The following is an 18,212-nucleotide window of genomic DNA, read 5'->3' as shown; positions in this document are numbered from 1 at the left end:
TAAGATTTCTATGTGAAATGCACCAAAAAACCCTCTAAACTATTGTATTTTTGCTCTTAAATATGGAATATTTAGAATTCTGTTGGAATTTAGGAATGCTTTTATATTTGGGAGCCGTCCAAATTAAATAGTTAGATTGTATCTTGTTTTACAACAGTGTTTAAAAATAATCTAAAGTTGTCACTATAGCCCTCGAAATATGTAAATGTAAGGTCAAGCAACACTTTATGCTATTTAAATGTTGTCATCCTCCTTTAGAGAACATTTTAAGGAGGTGTTCAAAGTATTTGACCCCACTGAAGTTTGCTATCTGTCTGTGCTTGAACGCAGCCATCGTGTTCCAGTGTAAAGCTCCTATCATCACCAAACTAATAACTGATTTCGTTTTATAAATGTCTTTTTTAATAAAATTAAATGTTTAAATGACAGCTTACCAAAAATATTAATTTTATCATAATTTTATTTTGTATATGAACTTTTGATTTGTTTAATGTTCATATGTAATATTTGATATTCTACCGTCCCTCCTGGGATAAAAGCCGCACAAACCAAAATTATAAAGCATCAGTGACCTATTTTAAAAATTATAAATGCTTTAATGACAATACCCACAGCATTGAAAAGTAGGTAAATGTTTAATTGGGGACATTAACTTTATACGTTGCAACTTTCACCGATTCCCTAGACACTCCCTTACGAGTTTTTATTTTTAAATTGAAATATGATTCCCTGTTATGAAATTTTATTACATCAGATGAGGCTGCACTGCAATACTCCTTGTAGTTAAATTAAATTTAATTAAAGAATAAGACAGACAATCGTCCACAAATTGCATTGATTTTATTTAACTTATTTTACTCTGATGTGGAAAAAATCAATTTACACTCATGTTTTTATGTTGTTTAACGAAATATATATTTTTATCATTTATTTATTTCACTTTACTATAATTGATTACAAAGATCTTAATATTTAGTTTTCTTGTGCTAGAGGTACAATCAATTTATAAAAATCTAAAAAAAAAATTGTAATATTTTTGTTGGATTCGAAATATTTTTAAGAATCCTATTTTAACTATGGTTTTATTTTTAGTCTATACAAAAATAAATAAATAGTAGATGAGAGGTATATTTATTGCTCGGACAATTCAAATAAAGCTGATTCTGGTGGCACTGCAGTTTCTTGAGGTTCGATTTTCTTGTTTTTTCGACAACACCACGATAGTATCCAGCCTTTTTGATGACGGTGGTTTCGATTCCGAATTTGGACTTGTTGATGAATGATAATGGGTGAGCTATGTGACGAAGAATTGATATGATTGTTTGCGATGTTGTTGTTGCCAGTGGTTTTATTGTCAGTGCTGTGTGGATGTAATGAATTAAATCTGAAAAATAATTTAAAATATCTTTATGACAAAAAGGATACTAACTACCTTGATGATGTGTGAACGTGTCCATCCGAAGCAGGGGTAGTATTGTATCCGGCGGAAAACATTGAAGTACGACGTGGTGCCCAGTCCGGGTGGCCACGGGATGACATATAAACAGTTATGCTTTTAAATAAAGCCGTTCGGACCTTAAATTAACAATTTAAAAAAAATGATTAATATTTTTGCGTGTTAAGTTTTATTTTAGGGACAAAAAATAGCAGAGTCTGTATTAAAGCAATCTATGAATAGGACATCCTTGACAATGAACATTCCTGAAGTGAATATAGGTACACTGAGTTATAAAAAAAGTGACGCAGTTATGTACATTTCTTAAATATATTGTCATTTGGAGAATATAATGCTATACGAATACGATCAAATACAAATTTTATTTTATTCCTTGTGAAGCTGAAGAAAGATCAACTTTTATTTGAACTCAATAAAAAATATCCATCTTAACAATAAGCTTAAGAAATGAGGAACACAAAAAGATTTAAAGAAATATGGAACACAAACTTTTGATTCAAATTTAAGCATACACAAATTAAGGTTCAAAGAAAAATATCGTAAGGAACTCTTTACCTAAACGTGGCAAAAGTAAAACTCTTTACAATTTTATACGTAAAAGTGGTCAACGCATTCATTGATTTTAAAAATAAATTCCTTTTATAAACTTCCCGTAGAAAGTTATTGAAATCGGTCCTATTTGTCGAATTGAATATTTTGACATTTCTCGATGTTTCAAAGTCTCTAGAATTTAAACAAAAGATTTTTGGGATGGGAAGTTATCAGTGTAGGTCACACGCCAGCCTCTTTTATTTGTTGGGTTATGTGCAGCCGCTTCTCTTCGCAGATAAGTAAGAGATGACGGACTATTGAGAACGTACGTTACTACGGCCCTACTGCCCCAATTGCTTCAAAAACTAGTTGAAAATTGAACAATGTATTCGCGGCAGCCGCTACGCACGGCCACTAGCTTGAAATCATTATTAAGACATAATAGCAGAACCGTATCGTTATTTTACTAATAAAGCTTAATTTTTGGTCATTACCATCAGGGATAAGATTTTACTAACTTTGCCTTTTTTTTGGTTAACCGGAAGATGAAGTCGACTTTCGACAAATATGTTTCAAGCCCTGGTGATTGCAAATATACATGTGTATTTTATTTTACCTTTTTTGCCTTTTTATATCATAATCACTTTTTTTGCCTTTCTTTGCCATTGTTACCATTTTCTGCCTTTTTTGCTTGTTAAGAAATATCTATATCAAATAATTAAAAGAAATGCGAACATTTTCGCATAAATAAATAAAATAAATTGGGTGGCGCAACAGTCCGTTTGAGAACTAGGGCCTAGTGACTGACAACTCTCAACCATTCCTGTGTGCGAGTACTGTTGTCAGGGATGGAAGGGACCTACAGTTTTAAGCCGAATCCGAACGGCAAATTTGAGAAAGCACTTTTCATGACAAGAATTACTCTTGGAAAATTTGTCAATTCCTCGCAAGAGGCAGTACCCGTGAAAAAAACTTTAGGTGGGATAGGCAGGGATCGAACCCAAGACCTCTCGCATGATAGGAACATTTTCGCATACCGTTCAGAATCTTTAGTTAAAAACCCATGGGCCTAATTTGTTACTCGATTCTACAATGAAATTGCTTGAATTCGAAAGATTGGTACTATGTATCTGTCTTCTTTCGAACCAACGAGTATTGAATAGTTCTAGTAGTGCCAACTATATTCTTATGAACTTTCGAATAAACGAGGAACTAAGCAACTCGAAAGTAGAATTCAAAACCAGCCAAAATCGAAAATAATCACTTACATCAAATGTGTTTGCGAGCGAAGTTTTTTTTGTCAAAGTGTAAGTAAAATGTTATAAATTATTAATATGCAATTTGATTTTGAAAGTTTTTTCCTTTTTTTTAAATGCTATAAAAACATCGAGTGTAGCTTTGGCTGTGTGGCACGTAGGCCCAATTATGCCTCTGGACCAAAATCCGCACCAAACAGTGACTCGTTTTGGGTGTATCGGCTATGCAATGTATGCGTACTGGTTTTCTGGGAACCAAATGCGACAATTTTGCTTGTTTACATACCCGCCAAGATCAAAATGAGCTTCATGTAAAAAGATGATAAACCATATTCGTTCAGCGGAAAGATAAAACTAATTATCTGTGAAATCAGACATAAGCTAAGTGTTACCATTCACGAAATAAGCACTAGTTGAAAAAAACGTTCTCTGGCGCACCTTATTATAATATGTGCAAATCCTTTTCCCACTCAGGTCCATTATTTTGGAATTATCTCTTATTCTTCTGCATTCAATTTGCTCGTGCCGTTCTTAATTTCCTTGCAAATTGAACCAAATTCCAACGGTGTCCGTTTTTGTTATAATTATTTTTGTCAAAAAATTTGATGACGACTCGATACTCGTTCGAAAGTAGAAATTTGTTTGAAAACAATTTGGTATAACCGGCATTCGATTCTACTTTCATACGTAGTACGATTTGAAAGTAGAATCAGAAATGAGTTTCGAATAGAATCAAAAGTAGAATTGAGTTACATAGTAGGGCCCAAGATTTTTGGCGGTACGTTGCTATTGTTGTGGTCCGATGAGCTTAAGAAACATAAGTTTTTGTTGTTCGTAACAGACGCTGCACAGTATATGAAGAGGAGTGGCAAAATTTTGCAAGGGTTATACACGAAAATGGTTCACGTAACTATAACTTGTGTCGCTCACGGTTAAAAAAAATGTGTGAAAGCATACGCAGTCACTACTCAAAAGTTGTAAGTTCGAGTCGAGCTTGGGAAAATTATTTCCATCTCGGATTGCTATTTTTAAGGATATGAAACCTGAATTACCACTGCCACCTCAACCTGTAAGTTTGTTTGAATCTGAATTTTTTTAAATCGAATTTTTAACTTCCCATAGGAAGTTACTATAATGGGTCCGATTTTTCAAATTGAAAATTTTGACATTTCTCGACGTTTCAAGGTCCCTAGTGTCGAAATAAAAGATTTTTAGAAAGATGTCTGTGCGTGCATGTGTACGCACACTCGTAAGTCCGTACGTTCGCGACGTTTTTTAGTCGTCCATAGCTCCAGAACCAGTCGAGATATCGAGTTCAAATAAATTTTGTTGTACAGATAATAATGCAGAAAGATGCAGAAAGGGCTCTCAAGAAAATTGCGTGGGTGGTTTTTTTTACCATAGTAGTTTAAAAAAGGGTGATAATTTTGGTTAAAGCTAAATATACCACGAACCAATAACACTAGAGACTTTATATTTATATTATAACGTGATACCAAACAAGTATATTTAAAGAAAAAACTAACGTTTTTTTAATAAATAAAAAAAAATTAAAAAAATGTGTCACCTCGAAAATTTTACGACTAAAGTATGATTTCATCTCCAAAAAAATTTTGTGCAACGAAGAATGATGTTTTTGTCATCTGATAAAATTTTGAGAAAATCTAATGGACAGTTTTTTTTATAAAAAAATAAAAACCTAAACAAAATTTTACTAAAACTCGTTAAGAATTGAATTTCGACTCAAATATCTTTTCAAAACCTTGAGATATTGGCTTTGACCTACTTTTATCTTTGTAAAAATATTGTTGTCGAATCTTCAGTTTTTTTTTGCAAAAAATAAAAACTTAAAAGAAAATTTAACAAAAGTTGGTAAAAATTGTTTTTCGACTTAAATATCTTTTTAAAAATTTGAGATTATGGCTGGCAACTAATTTTGAAATAATAATAATATTTAAAAAAAATTGAGAAAAATTGAATTGACAGTTTTTTTTACAAAATAAAAACCTACCAAAAAAATTAATAAAAGTTGAGAAAAATTGATTTTCGACTCAAATATCTTTCCAATTTGTAAAAATTCAAGAAATTCTACTAAAATTGGTAAAAAATTGTTTCCACTAAAAATCTATTAAACAAAACTAGATTTTCAAACTAAACTATTTCTTTATATAAAAAATATTGTTGGTAATTTTAAAATTTTTAAGAATAATTCAACTGGCAACTTTTTTTACCCAACACGAAAACCTACAAACTTTTATCAGTGTGGGTCGCATCCCAATCTCAAGTCGCTGGGGTACTTGGTTAGAGGCAGCAGAAGTCAGTGCTCTATAGAAGATGATGCAAGGTGTGTTCCATTAGCAAAAAAATGGATTGAAGATGAAGAACTGCAAGTGCAGCTGGCGTACACTAAAGTCAATTTTTAGTCGATCCGAAAAAACATATTTTCAAAGATCTACAAAAAACAGTTACATTTGAGAGTATGTACCTACATATAATTTAAGCTAATATTATTTCCATCAAGGAATTTCAATTGGCGAAGTGCTGCCAGTTTTGAAAGACATTGAAGAAAATATTAAAAAAGCAAGAGCAGATAAAATCTGTAATAAACAGAGACGGGGATTCGAAATTTCCAGGAAACATTGAAGTGAATAAAGTTGAAAGTTTTAGATGGGCTCCACTCGTTTCAGCTGAAGTTGTGAGATCATTTAGCTCCATCAAAGCCCTTCTAAGGGACAACCGAGGAAGATTGTCACTTTAAAAAACTCTTGATATTCCAAAGCTACTATAAATAAATGTATTTTTGTTTACTTTCCTAGTATTAAAAAAAAATGCCTTTTCTTTGCCTTTTTAAGTGTTTTGTTTTGCCTTTTTTTAATTTTTTAGGTCAACAAAATCATAACCCTGATCATTACATTAAATTATCTACATTTTATTTCTTCTTGAAAACCACCCGTTAAAAAAACTCCTTTTACAATAATGTCAGCAAGAGATTCACAGAGAGACCGACCTTAAAAGACGTACAAACGATTTGAAATGCAATTGACCATAATAGTAAAAGTACAGCAAAGTCGATTGAATTAATTTACAGCACAATAATGTTTTCTATTTGCATAATTAAAGTAGAGCAGGATAATATTTTTTTTTGGACGATAGAATACATATTTTTTCTAAGAAGTGGTGGATTTCTTTAAAAGAATGAATATTCTTTCCATCCTTAACAATAATAGTAAAATTTTATATCGGTTAAAAGTTGGTTTTGTTTCAAACAATAAATAGGTACCTAACCTACATAAGTCCAAAACTCTTTCAACGATGAGCATTTGAGAAATCATATCAAATCGATTTCGTTCGATTACATTTTATTTCTTAAAAATTACCTCTCCATTCAGGAAACAGTAAATTGTTGCAATGAAGAATCCTTGAAATGACGTCAAAAAGTGTGTTACATATGACCATAGAGCAAACTCCCACGCACTTCGGTTTATTGGTGCTTGAATGATGTGAAGTACATTAGTGATTCCCAGCAAAGGCAGCAATACAGCTGCCGCCCGTACTGCTTTCCGAACCTGCTCAATGTCACTCGTATGACTTTGGCGGAGCTTTACGACCAGTACTCTAATTATATTCAGCAAAAAGAAAAAATTGAACTGAAAGACAGAAATATTTTGAATTTTATGAATAATGGCCAATAACTATTTACATTTATTATCATTATAATGTCCTTACCAATATAACTGTTAGTCGAGGACCTTCCAAAATCCAATAGTACGGTGTTAGATTGTAGTTCCACCAACATGGTTCGTTTGATTTGTAGTGAGCCGTGACAACAGCCCACAGAGCTGTCATAACCACTGATGTGCCCCAACCAATTATAGCATAAACGGTCTGAGGGAAACGTCCTTGTAGAACAGTTGCAGTTACAACGTTATGCAAGTATAATCCTTCAATGAACATCCACATAAACATTGCAGTGCGTGCATATTCCAGCAGGACGTAAGATGCCTCGCAGATATATGGCTATAGTAAATATATGCACGATTAAATGTTTATAGGCAAAAGATATATGCATATACATATTGAGGTACAATGATGAATTACATAACAATAAATACAATTGAGTATGGTCGTGTTTTCGAGAGAACGTCCTTCTTCACAAAGTCAATTTATTGTTAATTAAAGTAAATCCACAAGTGCTTTGTAAAGAAGCTATAGGATATTTGTTTGAAGCCTTGTTCTTAGATTGTTCCTTAGATCCTGTTTTATTTTAGGAGTTATTATATGGAAAACCTTAACGACTGTTTAAGAAATTGTTTTAAGTTGAAATGAAAATTGCATAAGCTATGATTTAACTGTCATATAACAAAAATGTTTTTTTTTTTTTCAATACAGACATGCTTTTTAAATACTGCATACATACATTTGTGCTACTCAAAAATGCTTTAGAGAACGAGAACTTTGTTGGTTTAGTAAATTGCAAATTTATTGTGTCAGAGTTAAAAATTGGTGCAGATATGCGAATTATATTCAAACTTTGGACGGATGAAGGCTTTGTAAATTACAGCCAGATCAGAAGGGGTGAAACATTTCTTGCTCGGAGAAATCCTTAGCAATTGGCAACATTTTTGGCAATATCAAATATATGATCATTCCATAAAAGGTGATCTGTAATACACATAGCGAGTACTGACAGTTGATTAGTTTCCAGGATGCAAGTGCCACTCATAGATAGAGCATCGGGGGAGTGTTACGTTTTAATGACAGGAGACAGCATTGAGTTTTCGAAGCAATAAATTCTACACGGTTTCTGACTCCCCATTGGACAATGCTGTCAAGATCAGAATTTAATGAGCTCATCATATGATGCCGTTTTAGTTCCATATCCGAAGGACAAGGATGTGAATCTAGAAACGATTATGAACAGCTGAGGGTACTGTCGTCGGCGAAAAAGTTTAATGGATTAGAAGTGGCAGACATAAGATCATGTATGAATATAAGGAAGATAGTCGGAGACAAAACCGAGCCCTGGGGCACACCAGTATTTATTTTATGAATTTTAGACTTGAAACCATCCAATGTATTGAACTGTTGGAAAGGTAATTTCTAATCCAACGAAGAAGAGATTCATCAATACCAAAACCACGCATTTTCGATAAGAGAGCTTGTGCCAAACTCTATTAAATGCCTTTAAAATATCAAATGCAATAATATTACTTTCTCCAAAACGATGTAAAGATTTATTCCATTGTTCGGTGAAATAAACCATGAGATTACCAGTGGACCTATTGCTACGAAAGCCATACTGTAGGCCATTAAGGAGCTTCCGTTCTTTAAGATATTTCTTGAGTTGATAATTAATCAGCGTTTCCATGACTTTGGAAAGAAGGGACGGTCGTGAGTGCTATAGGACGATAGTTAGAGGGAGAGTATAATTCGACTTTTTTAGGAACAGGCTGGACAAATGCTATTTTCCATTCGCTCGGAAAGAGACCTGTAGAGTAGAAAATATGGAAAAGTTTACGCAGTGGTTTTGCCAGCGATGAAGAACACCTCTTCAGAACAATTGGGGAGATACTATCTGAGCCAGCTGATTTGTGTATATCAAGATCTTTCAGTACTCTTGCAACTGCACGAGTGCGAAAGAAGATTCATCAAATAGAATCATTTACGCTCTCAAGAACAGGAGGACTCTTAACACTATCCGGTAGCGTCGAATTAACAGCAAGCAAATTGGCTTTATCAATCGAGCTTACATAGGCAGTGTCATTGTGAACGAGCGTTAAGGATGACATGGTGTTTCGTTCGTTTTCCACAAATGACCAGACATTTTTACTACCTTTGGGACATTGTAGTATTTTTTGCCTTAATTTCTGATCATGCAAAAATTTTGATCGTCGAATATGACCATTAGAGGTCTTTCTAGCTTGTTTGATCTTATTCCGGTTTTCCTCAGTCGGGTTGGCATTATAACAACGGAAACTTACATCTCTGAACCTAATAACCTCCTTAAAGCTCGAACCAAACCATGACTTCTCTTTGGGTTTGATATATTTCACCCTATTAGGAATAACATTTCTCATTCCATAAAGAATTAAATTTGTAACCATATCTGCGTTAGAATCCACGTCACTATAGAGGAAGCATAGTGACGAGTTAAAGTTCCTAAGTTGTTTCTTGTTTTTCTTTAAATTCCATACACTAAAGTGGATATTATTACCCTTTAAAAATTGAAACATTTAACACAGTGTGAGAGTTAGGAAAATAGGGAAGCATTTTAAAGGAGAGGACAAAAATTGTAAAGCACTTTAAATTATTGATGTGTTGTAAAAATGGTACTTTTTTTCTTGATAACACGGCCGAAATTGAGTACAAGGGTAAACTGATGGTCAACACTCAAAAAAGGTTTTTCTTTTGAACAATCGATCTCTCGTTCGTAAGTTATATCTTCTTGGATTAATTACAGCTAGCAAAGACCTACTCATTAGTGCTTAGGTACACTACTTCTAACTTGAAAAACATGTTTTTATTCAAAGTATTTAATTCTAAGGACTTTCAATCCGTCTTAAAAAGTTTAATTTAATAATAAAAACAAGAAAAATTATTTTTAAAGATCGACGTCCATTGCTAACATTTGTATCGTGTCGTGTGTCTTATATACAGTTATATAAAGCTGTTAGTAAGAAGTTACTTGGTTTTGGTTAATGTCAATATCCATAATTTATAATGAAATAACATTTTCATCTTTCACATGCCGCTGTGTGTGTTTTTTTTAAATTTAATTTCGAAACCATAAAATGAATGACTCTATATGGTCGGCCTTATTTACAAATTATCCAATTGACTATTTCATATAATAATTAAATTGTTATAATATTAATACTTACTGTATTTTCAATTCCATTCAGACTAGAATTACCCTTCAAATTTCGACCGCCTCTTATAATGGCCTGATCCAAATATAATGTCAGTCTTATAATAACTTGTATAACCATTGCCACAAATAAATTTTTGTGGATTTTTGTTCGATTGTTTCGTAAACTACGAAAATTACAAAATATTACTAATGACAGGAGCAGCGCACAAAGCGACAACATAAGGCCAATGATCTCCAACGTTCGCGTTCTTTCAGCTACAACAAATTTGTTCTAAAAACAATATAAGAAATTTATTTAACAAACAAAATTAAATAATGTACATAAATAGAATAAATATTCAAATAGATGTTGCATTGATTTCTTTTTGGAAAAAAACTTCTTTTATTTTTGAACTCCGGCAAACAACTATAAATGTAAGCGATTGTAAGATCTGACAATTTTGTCTTAACTTTCGGTTAAAAAACTGTCTCAAATATCTTACAATCGCGTGAACTTAAAATTTTGTGTGAGAAAATTGCAAGAAACGTCATTTGGAGAATGTTTTTGAAATCTGAATACAGCTGACATTTTTTTTTTCATTTTCAGTTGGACAGAATCTACCAAACCATGTTGTCAGGCAATTTTTCATTTATTTCATATTTCAAAGATCTCAGATTATGTATTTTTAGAAATATGAACAAAATTTCTAATTCCCATAATTTTTTTTACTTTTGCGGCCAGAAATCTGATAATAGAATTTATATGAATAGATTTTTCAGGAATTCTCTATCAAAAAGAAATTCTAAGATGAGAATGAGAATGAACAGTGACTTGTGATTATGTTTCATTATTCTGCTCTGATTTAGAAAATTCTCAGAAATCAAAAAATATAAAAATTGCCCACTTAAAAAGTATTTTGCTAATTTCAGATCACCAACTGATCTGACAATATTGTAAGATATGATAATGGCATGCATTAAGCTTAATTGATGATCTACTAAGTTAGTTACCTGAATTACTTCGGAATTTCCTCCAGAGTAAAGTTGCTGCATCAAATCTATCACATCAGGCTTAAAACAAGGCGTATAGTTTGTCCAACCATGCGGATTGAAAACAGTATCATGTGGCTTATTGGCCCACAATCCATTTTTAAGGCATAACCGCTCTGCAAATTCTAAATGGGAAATAAGAAGAATATTTTAAAAGCGATATGGGTTAAATTCGATGAAAATTAAGAAGGTGTAGGTCCAAATTTTTGAAGCTCATATACATAAATAAAGAAAATATCCATAACTAACCAAGGAACAGCTTTAAAGCCTGTTTTAGCACTTAAAGAGCTTAAAATGGATACATTCATTCTTATTTTTTATATTGAATTGTTTAATGAATTAAAGTCTCTTTCTAATTTTGTTCACGCTAGCTATGTTACTGTAACTGATATGGGCACCTATTTGAAAGTACGATCCTTGATCTTCTATCCATGTTGAATGATGACTGCTCAGCCGGTCTTAATGGTATTCCCCCGATATCATTAAAAAAGGTAGGAATACTTCAATTGAACAGGCTAATTTCACTGCATATGGAAGAAATCATTTCTCAACTTGTTTGTATTCCTCAATTATTTGAAAAACGTCTTTCTGATGGTATATAATTTTTTAGTAAAAATCTCATTTGCGAACAGCAAACTTGTCATATAAAACCATTTATTGCTCAATCTGGCGTTCCTCAGGGAGGAACCTGTCTATTAACTACGTAACTTTATGTCTGCGGTCAAATGAAGTTTCCATTTTTTCTCATGGCATGAAGATTATTAAAATGATAAAGACTATCCATGGTCGTATTCTTTTTTAAGCCAACATTGATAGTTTTACATTTTGGTGTGGGAAAAAAGCTTTGCCTTCAACCCTTTAAAATGCCAGACGATTACTTTTACTTAAACAAAAGCAAATCGGTAGTGTATTTGATTATTTTATTTCGAAGAATTCCTGTTCATTTCTGTATTAACTTCGAATTTACGTATCACTATCATTTAATTGTCAATAAACCAACTTCTATGGTTGGTTTTCTAAATCACTGTGAATAGGAATCCATTGATTTCTATGTTACTCTTTCTTTGCATAGTTGCCATGTTCGTCTTGATCTTGAATATGATTCGCAAGTATGGACTCCCTATTGTGAAATTATTAGAAAACGTATTGAATCAATTCAACATGATTTCATTTGCGCCATATGTATTCAGCTTTTTCAAATGCAATATTTCTATCAAAGGCGTGTTAATAATGACTCAATAAATCTTCATTAACCAATTAAAGGTGAAATGCATGCACCTTATTTACTATCATGTATACATTTAAATTGATGTTCAAATGGTAGACATGTGCATTCAAGAGGACACAAGCGTCCACAGGTTTTTCTTAAAACCAACCTCTGTCTATCAACTCCTACTCTCACCTCCACGTGGTGAACATCGGGTGTCTAGTACCTCAACTGGAGATTGGGTTCCAACCCCAGTGGAAAGTTGTTGGGGGCAGCAAACGAGAGAGGTGGGGAGAGGTGTTTCCACTAAGGCACCTCTACTTATCCAGACGGCAGCGGAGGAATTCCCGAGATGGAATCAACGGTGGCGTCTACAGTTCCAGTAAGGTTGAACTACTTATTGAACACCTTATAGGGCTTCTTCGACTTATTCGGAGCCCAGGCCTGTAAGGAGCGGATTTATCCGGCTCCCCATCCTTGGAGTTATACTTAGGATCTGGCCCTCCAGGTTGGGGGTTGTGCGTCGGGGTGACTTCCTGGCCACGTAAAAACTTTCAAAGTTGCGAAGCACCAACAAGCCTCGGATACGGACGGATTTACTGTTGACAACCAACGCAAACGAATAAAGGACAACGAACTTCGGATATGCACGTGGAATGTTAGGTCCCTTAACAGACCACGTGCGGCCAAAGAATTAGCGGAGGCCCTAGAACGATATAAAGCAGATATCACCGCCGTCCAGGAAATACGATGGGATGGGCCGGGCAAAAAGAGGATGAAAAACTGCGATATTTACTATGGTGACTGCTACCACGAAAACCAACAGCGCTTATTTGGATGCGGATTCGTCATTGGAGCCAGACTTAGGCAAGAAGTCTTGAGCTATAGGTGCATCAATGAGCGCCTCATGACCATACGCATCAAGGCTAAATTCGGCAACAATAGCCTGATATGCGCGCACGCCCCCACAGAAGAGAAAGACGACAACACCAAAGATATGTTCTTCGAGCTCTTAGACAAAACATATGAGCAGTGCCCTAGCTACGATATTAAAATAGTCCTGGGCGATTTTAATGCCAAGCTAGGAAGGGAAGACATCTTTGGTGGAATAATCGGGAAGAACAGCCTGCACGACAACACTTCCGACAATGGATTCAGGCTCATAGATTTTGCTGCGGGGCGAAACGTCATGGTAGCCAGTACGCGTTTTCCACACCTCAACATCCACAAAGGAACTTGGATTTCTCCAGATCAATCTACTGTCAACCAGATTGACCATATTGCGATCGACGCCAGACACGCTTCCAGCATTATGGATGTACGAACTTTCCGACTAGCTAACATCGACTCGGACCACTACCTCGTTGTAGCCAGGGTAGCACTTCGGATTTCCAGACCCAAGGCAAAACAGGGAGGTGCTGGGAGAAGATACAACGTCGAACGGCTACAATCGCCAGAGATCGCCAAATCCTTTTCCGACCGAGTGACAAGTAATCTCTCTCGAAGTTCTCTGCCGCCAACACAATGTATCGAAAACCAGTGGCAACATTGCCAAGATGCAATCAGAGAAGCCGCCTCTGATGTGCTGGGTTTCAAACAGCCACCAACAAGGAACCCCTGGTTTGATGAGGAATGTCGGCAGGCAAATGCAGCCAAACAACAGGCACAGAAATGAGGTTCGAAAGTTTTATGAACAGGTGAAACGAAATTCACAGGTACATAAACCTAGAACCGAAGGCTGCAAAGACGAAAGTGGAAACATCATAGTGGAACCGCAGTCAATGCTGAGGATATAGACGACGAAAGCCAACAATTCCGTTCTCCCGACTTAGACGAAGTAAAGATTGCCATATCTAAGTTGAAGTCTAATAAAGCCGCTGGAGCAGATGGCTTGAATGCCGAGCTCTTTATAGCAGCTGGAGATAAGTTGGTTAGGAGCATGCACCAACTTATCTGTAAGATATGGTCGGAAGAAAACATGCCCGATGAATGGAACCTCAGTGTTGTTTGCCCGATCCTGAAAAAAGGAGACCCTCTAAACTGCACCAACTATTGAGGAATAAGTCTACTTAACATCGCCTATAAAATCTTCTCTGCCATAATATGTGAACGTCTAAAGCCCATCGTCAACAACCTGATAGGTCCTTATCAGTGTGGTTTTAGACCAGGAAAGTCCACAGTTGATCAAATATTCACATTACGGCAGATCTTGGAAAAAACTCAAGAGCACCAAATCGACACCCACCATCTTTTCATCGATTTCAAGGCCGCATATGCCAGCATCTACAGGGACGAGCTGTATAGAGCCATGTCTAGTTTTGGCATCCCTGCCAAACTCGTCCGTTTGTGCAGGATGACCATGGAGAATTCACGCTGCTCCATAAAGGTTGGAAACAACTTAACAGAACCTTTTGATGTCAAAAAAGGTTTTAGACAAGGTGATGCGCTGCGCTGTCATGCGATTTTTTTAACATCGTGCTTGAAAGAATAGTGCAGAGCTCACACGTCAACACTAGAGGCACTATCTTTCAAAAGTCTGTCCAATTACTAGCATATGCTGATGACATTGACATAATCAGAAGAACTCAGCGTGATGTCAATGGGGCTTTTGTGAGTATTGAGGCAGAGGCGGCAAAAATGGGTTTAACGGTTAATGAGGGCAAAACAAAGTACATGCTGTCGTCTAGAAAGGACATACAACACCGACGTTTTGGTCAAAACGTCACAATCGACAGACGTAACTTTGAGGTAGTCAAGGACTTCGTCTACCTAGGCTCCGCTGTAAACGCAGAAAACAACACCAGCGCTGAGATCAAACGCAGAATAAATCTTGCTAACCGCTGTTTCTTTGGACTAAGAAAGCAATTGAGTGGTAATGTCCTCTCTCGAGGGACCAAAGTGTTGCTATATAAGACCCTTATCATCCCCGTCCTGCTATACGGTGCAGAAGCATGGACCATGACAAAAGCGGATGAAAGCACCTTGGGTCGCTTCGAGAGAAAAGTTCTTCGTGTGATCTACGGTCCCGTATGCATCGAAGGGGAGTGGAGGAGAAGATGGAACGACGAACTGTACGGGCTGTACAGCGACGTAGACTTAGCAAGAAGAGTAACAGTCCAACGACTAAGATGGCTGGGTCACGTAGAGCGCATGGAAACCAATGCTCCGGCCCGGAAAGTCTTCGAATCCGCACCCACAGGACAGCGCAGTAGAGGAAGACCGCGGATCAGGTGGCGCGCACAAGTGGAAGGTGACCTCACCCAACTTGGAGCGCGAAACTGGAGACATCTAGCTAGGGACCGAGCTAGATGGAGAAGTTTGTTGGGTGAGGCCCTAGTTCACACAGGACTGTAGCGTAAGTAAGTAAGTAAGTATACATTTAAATTAGGAGCGGGTCGAAATGCTGTGCTTTAAAATACTGTATGGTCAAAATTCTGTATTATACTATACGATACTGTATAATCATAATATTGTATGGTTAATATTCTGTATTTTAAAATATTGTACATTTAAAATACTGTGTCTCAAAATGCTGTGTTGTCAAAATACTGCATCTCATAATATTGTATAATACTGGACGTTTTGACTTCTCACACTTACTAAGGGATGTCTGGTTATGACCCAAATAAAATTTTTCAAGAATCCTACGACGTGTTTCAGTTTTTCACGTTTACCTCTAAAACTTTTGGTCGTATTAAAAAATGTTGTTTCCCGTAATTAAAGCTCATTCAATTTTATAAAAAAAAGCTCCACCCATTTTTTCCGCATCTGTTATAGTTTACAAAATAACTCTAGCGGCAGTGAAGAGAAACATAAGTTTTTTTTCGGTTTTTCGTGTTTATCTGGAAAACTATTTGTCGTATCAAAAAATAATCTTCCACAAAACTAAGGCTCATTAAATTTCCTAAAGAAATATGATATTAATTTGCTTGTACTTGTTGTAGTTTGTAAGGAAAACATGTGATAATTTTTTCAAAAACGTTGATGACGAACCCTAAACACGTTTCTGGAAACTCTTATACTAAAGAAAACGAACATTAAAACAGAGAAAATGGAAGTGCATCGCATTAAAGCGAGGATGTCTCAGCCTTGCCTTATTTATAAACAGAAAACTTGGTTCTAAGAAGTTGGTAAACCTTACATCAAGCTTAGGGTTTTGTTCTTCATACTGTGAAGTTAAGTTGTTGGAGACATCAGCTATTTGCCACATGCGACCAGATTTCAGCGGTTCATTTAACCAATTAGTAAGCAAATCGTTGCCGCAGCTTCATATGAGTCCCGTCTATCAAAATGCGTAGTCAGATTGGGTGGATTTCACCTGTTAATGTCCTATAGTGTTCTAAGGTTTTTTGATGAGTAGAAGTGGCCTGCAAGAGTTAATGAGTTTCTGTTTAATACTAATACATATATCTTTAGCTAATGCAATAATGGAACAAGTCGACATAAGCCAACATAATTTAGAGGAAATCCAAAATCCCATGAAAAATTTTCTTGATGAGTCTCCTTCGTTAAGTGCACTAAAACAACCCTAATTTGATCCAATAGTGAGAAGCTAATGGACTAACAGCAGCCTTATTGATTCAGTTGTTTAATATGATTACATTGCTTAGAGATTTTATTCACGCTTAGTGGTCTGGCGATTGGAATGCCCATATAAACTGCGTGAAGAATATGATTCCATATTTTCATGCCGCCGGACACTTCTCGTACGCCAAATCATGTCACCTGTATTTGCAGGACAAGATAAAACTGCCTTTTGTGATGACCCAAGATAAATTTAAAGATTTAAAAAGGAGGTTACTTTACTATGAGAAGAACTGACCGATTTTGGACAGGGGTATGGTTGGACCAGACGATTGAACAAACTCTAATGCGTGGAACAAGAGTATGGATGGCTTGACAATAGGTCGTGGAATCACTGATAGTGTACTTAGCAAATGGTTTCTAGAGCTGATGGCTACTCATGAAATTTTCTCATCACTCGAAGAATTTACTGGCGTTCTTTTTTCTACCAGTGAGCAACATGAAGATTTTGGGGAGGCACGTACAATTATAGATAATACAGACATTACAAAGCTGTCAAATTGGTTCAAAATTCATCCTTCATTTCTTATTCTCCATGCTTATTCTCTAGACATACAGGCAATGAGTCATATAATGGGCCAACGAGTTTCAGAAGTAAGAAAGGGCATACAAATTGAATACTAAAGTTTTTTTGTGGACAATTACAGAAACGAAAAAATGCAAACCATATTTTTTTTATGAAATTCAAAAATTTTTCTGTTCGTGTAAAAATCGCATATTTTCCTTAAATGCCTATAGAGTTATTTTACAAACTAAAACAAGTACAAACAAATTAATATCATATTTCTTTAGGAAATTTCGTACAAGATTAATTTTTGATACGACAAACAGTTTTCAAGATAAACTCGAAAACCGAAGAAACCTTGTGTTTCTCTTCACTGCCGCTAGAGTTATTTTAGAAACTATAATAGATACGTTTTTATGAAATTTAATGAGCTTCAATTTCGTGGAACATAATTTTTTGATACGAAAACTAATTTTCGTGATAAACTTTAAAAACTGAAACAATCTCCATGTTTCTCTCAACTACCGCTAGAGCTCATGTCGGATTCTTGGGGACTTTTTTTGGGTTATAACCAGACATCCCTTAGTAAGTGTGCCAAGTTTAAAGATGTTGGATTTTTTTTTGAGGTGAAAACCTTTATTAACGAAACTAGATATGTATGTTATTGTTCAAGGAAAGTATATTAGAATACTATGCTTATGAAAAATTATTATGATGTTTTCTTAAAAGTAAAAAAATGAGCACTTTTTCGCATTGCCAAAACCATTTTTATT

General features: G+C 35.3%; 1 protein-coding gene across 5 annotated transcripts in view; it reads right to left on the bottom strand.

Annotated features, from left to right (window-relative positions):
* Positions 1 to 903: 903 nt before the first annotated feature.
* The window catches only part of LOC129947840 (PDF receptor), an 81,459-nt gene continuing 64,150 nt past the window's right edge, over positions 904 to 18,212 (bottom strand). For 2 of the 5 annotated variants that reach the window (XM_056058568.1, XM_056058569.1), the window contains exons 5-10: positions 11,105 to 11,268; positions 10,125 to 10,385; positions 6,970 to 7,260; positions 6,621 to 6,890; positions 1,433 to 1,575; positions 904 to 1,384 (exon numbers count right to left, since the gene is read on the bottom strand). In XM_056058568.1, the coding sequence (XP_055914543.1) occupies positions 1,132 to 1,384; positions 1,433 to 1,575; positions 6,621 to 6,890; positions 6,970 to 7,260; positions 10,125 to 10,385; positions 11,105 to 11,268 (1,382 nt within the window). In that variant the 3' untranslated portion in view covers positions 904 to 1,131. Of the gene's footprint in view, positions 1,385 to 1,429; positions 1,576 to 6,620; positions 6,891 to 6,969; positions 7,261 to 10,124; positions 10,386 to 11,104; positions 11,269 to 18,212 lie in introns of all 5 variants that reach the window. The other 3 variants (XM_056058570.1, XM_056058571.1, XM_056058572.1) reach the window with 3 other exon arrangements.

This window comes from Eupeodes corollae, chromosome 2, assembly GCF_945859685.1.
Source record: "Eupeodes corollae chromosome 2, idEupCoro1.1, whole genome shotgun sequence".
Lineage (NCBI taxonomy): Eukaryota > Metazoa > Arthropoda > Insecta > Diptera > Syrphidae > Eupeodes > Eupeodes corollae.
The sequence above is the reverse complement of the archived record's forward strand: the minus strand, read 5'-3'. Positions and strand labels throughout refer to the sequence as shown.